Raw genomic sequence first — 10,354 nt, 5'->3', positions numbered from 1 at the left:
CTTAAAAAAAGAACGTTGGGTTGGTTTTTGGTTAGAAGAATATTATAAATTGGTTCTTTTCTGCAGTTCACTGTATTTGCCTTTTTGATTCATAACCACATAGTCAGGTAGGTGCCAATTGCTGACAGTTCCGGAACGAAATACGAACTTTGGTTAGGAAAGTAAGCCATGCAATTTCCTCACCAATAGCTCTATTTTCACCGGTGTGTAGGCGAGAACATTTGAAGGGCTCGAAATAAAACCCGATTCACATTCAAAACCTTAAACCTCCCTTCTTCGAGGTTGTACAGATCCCGCGTTCTTGACATATCGGAGCAATGTGCGAATTCTGGCACTGCACAAAAGCCCACATTTGACGCTGCTTTCTAAGACAGACTTTGAGGATTATCAGATTAGGGTAAGTTGCCAGCACCCTCCAAGCAGCGTTGTGCTCAGCATTCTTCTCCTTCTCTTGTTTGATTGACGACTTTTTACGGCATGTACGATAGAAAATTGATTTTCCTCTCCACAATCCACCGCAGCAAAGTTTATAAATACTGTATCAAAATGCACAGATTGAGTCACGTTTCGTATAAACGTACAGTGAATGAACATTCGAGGACGATTTGCTAGAAAGGTGTTGTACTGTGTGGCATTACAGTCTGTTATCGAGTCGTTCCCTTTTATCTTATCGTTCATAGAAGACAAAACTCTTATTCGAGCGTGTTTGTGGATTCATTTACGGAATCATTTCGTTTTTGCAGACCAATTTCGGGAATGTTCGTAGGGAACTTTCATCGTTGAAGCACCAGAGTGTTATTACAACAAAAGAAGAATAATCCTTAGATATCGGTTTAATTGCAGAATTATGATGCTCAAGATTCATATCTGAGGTAGGCTAATGGAGATGAAATGTTTAAAACCATGGTACAACTTTTCGTATGATTTTTTTTTGCATGGAAAACTACGCTCGTTTGTAAGATTATATTCGATATTATCTGTAAGATTATAGTTTACCCTTTTCAATTTCCATGGAAGGTATAGCTAAACTATTAGGCTATTATTAACTATTGGCTATAGCTATTTGGTTCGGCCCGATGGTATATAAGGTAGCGGTGCTGGTCCCGTATGAATAAATCCGCTCTGAGCCATGTCCACGTAGTTAGAACTGACTATGCTCGCTATGTGGTAAAATAAGTCCTGCCCTGGCCATTCTAAAGAAAACAATTATAAACATGCCTCAAACATTATATTTTTGTAGAAAAATAAAACAAAAAAACCATGGCAAAACAGTTATTATTTGCTCTTGAACACTGAAAATAAAAATAACAAGAAAACGTTTTTAAAAACACTACACATATAAATAATGTCTTCATAAAGTCGTGAATTTTTCACTCAAAAACTTGAGGCGTATTTCTTATGTCATTTTAAAGGATAGTATTATTTTTTTTTTTGTTTCGTTAGAACGGCCTCTGGCCGTATCGACTTATTTTACCACGTAGCCGGGATAGTCAGTCCTTGCTTCGGAGGATTGGTCCGGATGGGATTTTGTTCCGGGCCGTTCGTGTGAAGACCGGCTCCGCTACCATCATGCCACCGTGCCGCCCCTAAAGGATAGTATTAAGATGTGATAAATTAAAAAGCCGAACGAAATACCTCTTACGGTGTTTTGGTTGACAAATTTCAACTTTTTGAAATACTTTTTTATTTAATTTTTATTTAATTTCTATTATGACGGCATTGCCGTTTTTTCAACGTTTTACAATGTATTTTTTTTAAATTTTAGTGCATTTGAAAACAACGTATTTACCAAAAACTTTTTAATATTAATAATTTGTTGTCTTTTTATGTTGTTGTGTAGTTTGTAAAATTGAAAGGCATAAATTGCGGATAAAATTATCTCGAGCTCAAGATCTGCGGAACTGACCCCCAGATACGGTAGATTCAACCAATGGTAAAACTATTAGTTTCGCTTCAGCTCGAGGTGCGATACAAATTTTATGCGTGTCAACGTTAAGAAATGCTCCGTGCTGAGGGAAAAGAATTAGAAGAAGATGTACAATAGTTTTTGACTACAAAATATCTGATTCCTTAGCGCCCCGAACTACTTCGATTCGCGATCTTGACTTACTTTTAGACTGCAGATTTGCATTCATAGACCATTACTAATTTTTACTAATTTCGTGTTGTTAAAGACCTGAATGATCATTTTAGTATCAAAGCTCTGTACGGGGCTTTGTCCGTCCTACCTTAGAAATTGCTATTTGGACTGTAACTCAACAATATATTATCGATAAACTCGTATTAGTTCAGCGTAAGCTTACTCGTGTTTTGTTTTATCGTCTTCCATGGTCCCGTACAACTGTTTGCCCATCTTATCGTGCTAGGTGTCTTTGGACTGGAACCGCTTTAATACAGCGCTTCACCGCTTCACAGTCTTTGTTTAGACGTAAGCTTGTTTGTGGTTCAATTGACGTCCCGTTAAGGTCTAGGGCACTCCTTAACATAGATTTCCGATCGTCAAATTTGGGGTTCAGCGATCCGCTGATCAAAATGATGAAAGCAAATAACTAACAGAATAAAGTTTGGCGTTGTTCTTCGGTCGTCGAGAAGCCGACATATTGCAGACGCAACTACTTCGAAAGTCTTTTACCAAATAGATTAATACATTAAAGTTGTTTTTGTACATTTACGTGCATGAACATCTGTTGTATTGCATTTCTTGCAGTGTAGTCTAATTATCTTAAAAAAAGAAAACAACTATTTAGTTATGATTTAAATATTAATTTTTTATCATGCAGTCAAATATGTTCAATCGCACAATGCGGCGGTTAGATAGAAAATTTAATCTTTTAACCCTGTTCACAATTGATTTTCAATCTGCTAGAGAGGTGCTACTGGCGCTCCGAACGTTCCGAAAAGCAATTTTAAACCTTCCATTAGAAATTGTTTGTAATTTGGAATGGAACAATTGTGCATAGTTTTCAGTGCTTCCCGTGTGCAAAATTAAACCATCCCTTGCTCTATTCGACACATAATTGGCACATCAGCATACTGCGTTAGATTATGGCGTCCATTTCGATGGATGAATTCGCGCACTAGAATCTTTCGGTAACGCTGCCAGTTTTGATCACGCATGAACAGTTCAAAAAGTCGATCCCGCTGGATGGCCATATCGAGTTTCATGCGAACTCGCAACCAAGTGTTACCTACATTCTGTTCCTTCTCTAATAACCAGTCGCGCGGAATCAGCAGACATTGCACCCGGTTACGGGCTACCACCATTCGGTGCGGCATGGTTTCCCCGAGTCCAAACACAGAACCGCAGCCAAAGGTGCCAACATCTATAAACCGATGTTCAATTGTTTGCTTTTGAGGAAGCTGGTAGAGCGATGCGTGCACTAAGTTTAGAGGAAAAACGAATGAAGAATGCGGAATAACCACCCTTTACCTTAGAATCGTCCACGTCAGCAGTCGTTTGTTTAGCGGCGAATGATTCGTTAGTCGCAACCGGTAACAGCTTGTAGGATCCGCTCGTTTTGGACACTGTCAAACTCTGCAATATCATACATAGGCCACTTAACACGAAGTATGCATCCTTTTTGTCGGTATTCACCGGAAGCTTCTGTTGAAACTCAAACGTAACGATTCGGCTCAACAGACAACACTCTCTGACCTATGTTGCAAAAGTGTACACGAATTTGATATCACGCACAAATTCAACGAGTGTCTCACGCTTTGCGTACCTGTGCACTGGACCAATATTTGAAGTAATCAAACCGCTCCAATGCAAGTTGCAACTGTCGCCAACGTTCCTGAAGTGTATGTTTAAGAATACGATCGAAGTCTTTTCGAGAGAGGCGCAATAATTCGCAGTCGGCTAAAATAAGCAAACATCATCGCAATTACGCAAGTGTGAAAATAATGTTTCGAAGCTAATAATTATTGCTTACTGGCTGTACTGCAAGTAGCTGTCCGTGGACAATGATGTAGGAGTGCAATTTCACCAAACATTTGCCCACGTGAACGAGTTCCACATGGTGTATCATAATATGTACAGTTGATCTAGGTGGTAGGAAAAATGATACGAATTGTCGATATAGATAAATCGCCGATTTAAACGATAGAAATTAAAATCGAGCTATTTTAATGAAAGATCCACCTTGCCCGAACGAAAAACTTACATTGTCCCATCTTAGCCGACTGACGACGACCTCTCCATTGGCCATGAAATAAGCTGCATGCGGATGTTGGCCTTCTCGTAAAATAACTCTTCCCGCACCAAAATATTCGAATGTAGCACAACCAGCAAAGTCGTCAAGCTGTTCTAAGCTTATATCCTGAAGGCATTCTATCTGCCTCAAGGCTTTTGTCAGGAGCTGTCGCTGATTGTCTGTTCGCTCTGCTGGGGGGCTGTTGAGAATCTTCTTTTCCTGACAAAGGCAAAAAACAGCGTTCATACAATCCCTTTAATGCTACGACTACTGCAATTGGGAAAAACCATGAACTACGTACGATTATCGTAAGAGTCCCTGTGTGAGTGAGCCGCCGGTCAATAACAGCAACGTTTCGATGTACATTATTGCCGATTTCACGGTCTTCGATTTCGGTGATCCAGTAGCGATTGCAGATCACTACGTGCACTAAGCGTTTGAAGCGAAACTTTGCTAGGCGACGTCTTTTCAAATTCTCTTCCTATTGTAAATTAATTCAAAATTAATCGATAAAATAAACAAGCAAATAAATTAACGAAATTTATTTCTTACATCCGTCTTTTTCCTGGACGCCATTTTCTGATGCAATGTAAAAGGCTACTTTGTTGTTGCGATTTGTTACAACGTTTATGTAGATCGTAGCCCATTTAATTTTTAATAATAAAAAATGGTTCGACTGTATTGGTAGTTCGTTGGCTGCAAAGCAAGGAAAAGAACCAGTTCACAAATTTGAACAAACTTCGCATCAAATTCAAGTTGGTGTTTGATTACAGAATAATAATAATCATTGTTTCACAAGTTTGTACCTGTAATTTCCGTAATTATTTTTTATTTTTTGATTACATATGATACAAAGATTTTTACCTAGAAGCTCAACACTGTTCCTTTTTGGTATTTGGACCAATTTCTAAAAATTTAAAATCTTTTTTTATTGTCCTGGTATTTAAATCAAAATTAGGTGAAAATATGCTATAAAACTACTTACTTCAATTTAAATTTAATAAAACTAGAAATTAAAAAAAAACTAGAAAAAAACTAGAATTTTAAAAACTAACTTGTTCGAAAGACTGAGATATCGAAATTTATATCGTGACATCAAACTTTTTCGACAGATTTGTTATCAACCGATAGTTCGGTAGACATCATACATAAGAGAACCAAAGGCACATTTGGAACAAACTGTTTTCTGAAAGAATAAATGGTGTGAAAATAAAATACAAAAAGAAAGATTTTTCTGCAAATTTGCTTGTATTTTTGTGACCTCGATTTTTCACTTTAATGGCTATCGTAGGTGCATAGGTACATATCGAACGTAACAGAGAGGAGATTTGGTATGAAATGACAGAGTTGTTAATTACCCTCAGCCCAAAAACGTCAAAATTTGATTTGACGGTTGCAAAAAAAGGGGAACATAAAATTTCTTACTTAACTACTCTCACTCAACAATTTAAGCAAAAGAGACAAAACAGGAGCGGCCCGGTGGCATGATGGTAGTGGAGCCGGTCTTCACACGAACGGACCTTACCAAAATCCAAAATCCATCGTTTAACGCTGCAAGTAATACGGCGATAAATACGCCAACAAATACGGTAAAACAATAAAATAATTTAACTCACGCTTTCAGAACAATAGTAAAATGCTCTATATTGCAATACTTCATCAACCAGAGCATCATTAAGTTAGTGTAACGATTTACAAAACGTATAAAGCCCTTACTAAATGCCGTTGAGATTATAAGTTCATTTTCGACGACAAAACAAAAAAAGTCAATGAACGGCTTGCTTTATATGCAACTTTATTAACAAATAAAACATCCTTCCCCAATAAACACAATCTATGAAAGCTTTATGCGGGTGTAATAAACACTAATTGCAATGTGATTTGATTGCTCGAAGTCCCATGATCATGAGAATAAAATGTAGGCCTCAAAACTCCTACTCTTTTTGTGATGGGGAAACGATCCCTTGCGGGTTTTCTATTTACGAGGCACGATTGGTGATTTTAGTAGAAGTAGATGTAAGAGCTGGTTGAAAGGAAATAAATTTCATCCATTTCTGATCATTGAGACCGTTTGACCCTCGGGATTGTGGAATATGCACGTAAATCGATAAATTGAGCTGTTTCTCATAACTTATCCGCATGATTGGGACATTTTATTTTTCTGTCTTTATTTAGCATTCTTCCGAAACTCTAATAAATAAGTAGACAATGTTGCGTTTTTCACTAATATGACAGCCACGTGACGACGGCTAGATTTCCAGGATTTATGTTTAAAGCGATTGAGACAACTGTCACTACCGTTTTCATTTTTCACAGTTAAATATATTTGTTGCCATCCCTTCAGTACATTGACTTGTTAGAGTTGACGTGTAGACAAATATTCCATAACAAATATCAATGCAGTGCAGTGGGATATAAGGAAAATTCCAAAAGTGAGGGATAAGATGCTTAAATATAATGCAAAGTTAGGAGTGGATCTGAAAACAATTTATCTCATTTTTGATGCTTTATTTTGACATATTGTGCGATGTGTGTATTGGTGATGTAACTATTAGTCTTAATCATTCTTTTTTTTTTTTGAACGCAATTAAACTCCTTTATCCTCTCACACCTTTCCTCAGAAAGTCATAAAATGTACTAAAGATGAGAGTTCGATTAATAACGAACTATCAAAAGCCAAAGTCCTTTTGCACGCTTTACATATTTGGTTCGTAGTAGGTTGCACATCTGAATAGCATTGACAATGCAAATTATTTTTGATTCTTTGCTATTCTAGGGGAAAAAAGGTAGTAAACAAATTATTAAAATTAAAACTACAATTAGCATATTTTACTTCCATGCTTTTTTCGATATGTTTGTGGGAATGTTTTAAAATATTTGCCAATACAATAAAAACATCGCGTAGGAACATTATTGTTCATTACGGTACATTATTGATTGAGCAATAGTGAATTTATTAAAACTGCAACTAAAAAATGTTGTATTGTTGAAACCTAATACGCTTTTATGACCTTATTCGTTACAGCCTTAGGATGTTAGATCTCCTGCAGATCGCACTTCAACCATGCATCCAATTCAAAAAATGTTTCTTCACAGTACACAGATAGCAAAACAAAGCATTACTATTGTGATTCAATCTGGTTCGCTCTCTGGTCGGTTAGATGTTGTACGGCATCCTCCCAAGATGCCAAGATAGTGTAAAAATAAATTTACTATCCATATCATTATCAGACTGACAAGGAGGAGGATTGTTTCCGTACGTTCAACAATGTAGTTTTTTTTCCATTTTTTCATTACTAACAGCTTTACAAAACTACTGCTGGAGTAAATATTCACCGTCTGAAGCATGTTCCTCTTGAATTGCACGTGAACGTAAAGTGTTACATTGGGAAGGCCAAACGTGAGAAGATTGATTTATTGCTCGGTACTGTTCTAAGATCACCTTACATTTCAGAAGTATTATGGTGGTGGATGATTTATAGTGCAAACCTGAACCCAATCGTAAAACTATCACACGATGTGAAAATATGAAGGCAGTAAACCACGAAAGTGAGTCCAGCAAAAAAGTTGTATTTTCTAGTGAGCACGTGCTTAATGAACACGAATCTTATCAGAAAGTTGAGTGTAAATGTACTGATTCGGATATATTATTTATTTTATTTAATTTCCAGTACGACGGCCTTTGCCGTATTATCATGTTTCGAATAGATTATTATCCATAAAAAATAGATTATTGTGTTTTGAATTCTTAGAAATCAATTGGTTGGATTGTTGTTTTTGAAGTCGGTTGTTCATAGTGTAAACATGTAATGGAGGAGCCCAGTTGTGTTGAGCCCAGTTGAATGGTATATCAAGGTTGTCCTAGGTCTTGTTCATCAATCATTATTTAAGTGAAAACATCTAGAATCAAGTTTAAAAACTATAAAATTGATGCTAGAATATCAACATTCATAAATCCTTTATTCATTATTGTGTTTACAATTAAGAAAGACGAGAAATGCAAAAAATGAAAACTATGAAATAATTTTCAAAATGGCATAAAATTAACTGAAGTTTCGTCAGCATGATTCTATACTAAGTAATGTGTAATGTATGTATAAAAATGTATTGCTTCCTTTAGCGTCCATAAAATAATGCTTAGATTGTCGGCAAGCGTTGGAATGTAACAACATGTCTTTATTTTTTGTATATTATTTAATATGACATGTCTTTAACTGTTGAAAAGGAGTATAACCGATAACATCATCATGAGTACAGTGTGACGATGAGAAGTACTCAAGAAACTTGGTCTAAACATGCAAAGATACACAGCTTTAAGACACGCTGTGCGTACTACTCACATACAATCTAGAATCGCTACTGTTTCATACGAAGGTACGTGAAAATATTCCTCGTTCCCGTTACCATTAGGCTATGATGCTATGAGACAAATGTACGAAGCTCAACTGCTACCGTTACAATAAATCACATACGCAAAATTTGGAAGCGATTTGTATTTGAATTTACATTTCACTTTCCAAGCGGGTTTCTGCTTTGCTTTTCCTGTTGCTTGTCCTGTTGCAATAAGTTTTTTTTTATCTTTTTTTTTTTAGTTGTTGCTGGAGAGAAGTGTTCCTTTTTTGGGCTTCTATTGGAGCATCTGGTTCATCCCGCTGGAATGGTTAGGAAAGAAACCGACGAAACAACATCGTAACGATCGGCTTTTTCGAAATACTCCCCAGGCTTACTCGAGCTTGCTGCGATGAGTATGCAAACACACGCAAGTTGATGTACGCCTCTATGTTTATATGTGGTGGGCAGGTATGCAAGTGTGTATGCACACTTACCGGATTTTATTTTTATTGCCGAGTTTTATTTATGTACATCGACTATAGAGGATGGATAGTAGTCATTCCTCGATCGGAATTGCATGATTCTGGTTGCTCCTGGCTATCAAATGCTTATGGTAAGGATGCTAAAGCAAATTTGTTTTCAATTTTTCCGCTAACAGTATTCTGTCTTCTGTTTGTTCAATAAAAATTAGGCTATGATGCTATGAGACAAATGTACGAAGCTCAACTGCTACCGTTACAATAAATCACATACGCAAAATTTGGAAGCGATTTGTATTTGAATTTACATTTCACTTTCCAAGCGGGTTTCTGCTTTGCTTTTCCTGTTGCTTGTCCTGTTGCAATAAGTTTTTTTTTATCTTTTTTTTTTTAGTTGTTGCTGGAGAGAAGTGTTCCTTTTTTGGGCTTCTATTGGAGCATCTGGTTCATCCCGCTGGAATGGTTAGGAAAGAAACCGACGAAACAACATCGTAACGATCGGCTTTTTCGAAATACTCCCCAGGCTTACTCGAGCTTGCTGCGATGAGTATGCAAACACACGCAAGTTGATGTACGCCTCTATGTTTATATGTGGTGGGCAGGTATGCAAGTGTGTATGCACACTTACCGGATTTTATTTTTATTGCCGAGTTTTATTTATGTACATCGACTATAGAGGATGGATAGTAGTCATTCCTCGATCGGAATTGCATGATTCTGGTTGCTCCTGGCTATCAAATGCTTATGGTAAGGATGCTAAAGCAAATTTGTTTTCAATTTTTCCGCTAACAGTATTCTGTCTTCTGTTTGTTCAATAAAAACCATTGCTTATAGTGTTACGTACTGCATGATTGTTGGCTCTACCGTTAGTACGAAAAGCGCGTACGAATTATGCTAAGCCAAAAACAAAAACCGTGTACCCATAGCACAGTATAATGATGTAACCAATAAACATACACTACTACTGTGCCACTTTTGATGTAGACCAACAATTACCCTGGGGTAAAGCAAACCCACAATAAAATTTGAATTTGGTTAAAAATGTTGAGAAAATTAAGCTTGAAGTCTGAAAACTGCAGACTAGAACACTATTACATTATAGCGTATTTTAAGTTTCGAATTCATTTCAGTGCAGCACCTACGATTTATATTAAAATTATTATTTTTGTAAGGCTTCTATGATGGTTTCTTCACCGAACACATGCAGGATTCCTTCTGAAAATGTTTAGAATGGCGGTTTTAATGTGACGCTTTTATAAAATCGTATAGATTTTAAAATTAAATACGATTCTAACTAAGGTAAGTGGCCAGGGTTTTTTTTTACGAATTTTTCCCAAAGGAGAGAAACTT

The 10,354-nt window shown here is 36.7% G+C and overlaps 1 protein-coding gene across 1 annotated transcript; it reads right to left on the bottom strand.

The window, feature by feature from the left end:
* Positions 1-2,985: 2,985 nt before the first annotated feature.
* On the bottom strand, positions 2,986-4,769 carry LOC128298365 (cGMP-dependent protein kinase 1-like). Its single transcript, XM_053034115.1, has 7 exons — positions 4,746-4,769; positions 4,495-4,674; positions 4,164-4,412; positions 3,933-4,044; positions 3,726-3,859; positions 3,431-3,655; positions 2,986-3,360 (listed from the first exon to the last, which is right to left on the bottom strand). Exons 1-7 carry the CDS (start codon positions 4,767-4,769, stop codon positions 2,986-2,988), a joined length of 1,299 nt encoding a protein of 432 aa, XP_052890075.1.
* Between the last annotated feature and the right edge of the window lie 5,585 nt (positions 4,770-10,354).

The sequence above is a fragment of the Anopheles moucheti genome, chromosome 2 (genome assembly GCF_943734755.1).
Source record: "Anopheles moucheti chromosome 2, idAnoMoucSN_F20_07, whole genome shotgun sequence".
In the NCBI taxonomy this organism is placed as follows: Eukaryota; Metazoa; Arthropoda; class Insecta; order Diptera; family Culicidae; genus Anopheles; species Anopheles moucheti.
This window is presented reverse-complemented; position numbering and strand designations above follow the sequence as displayed.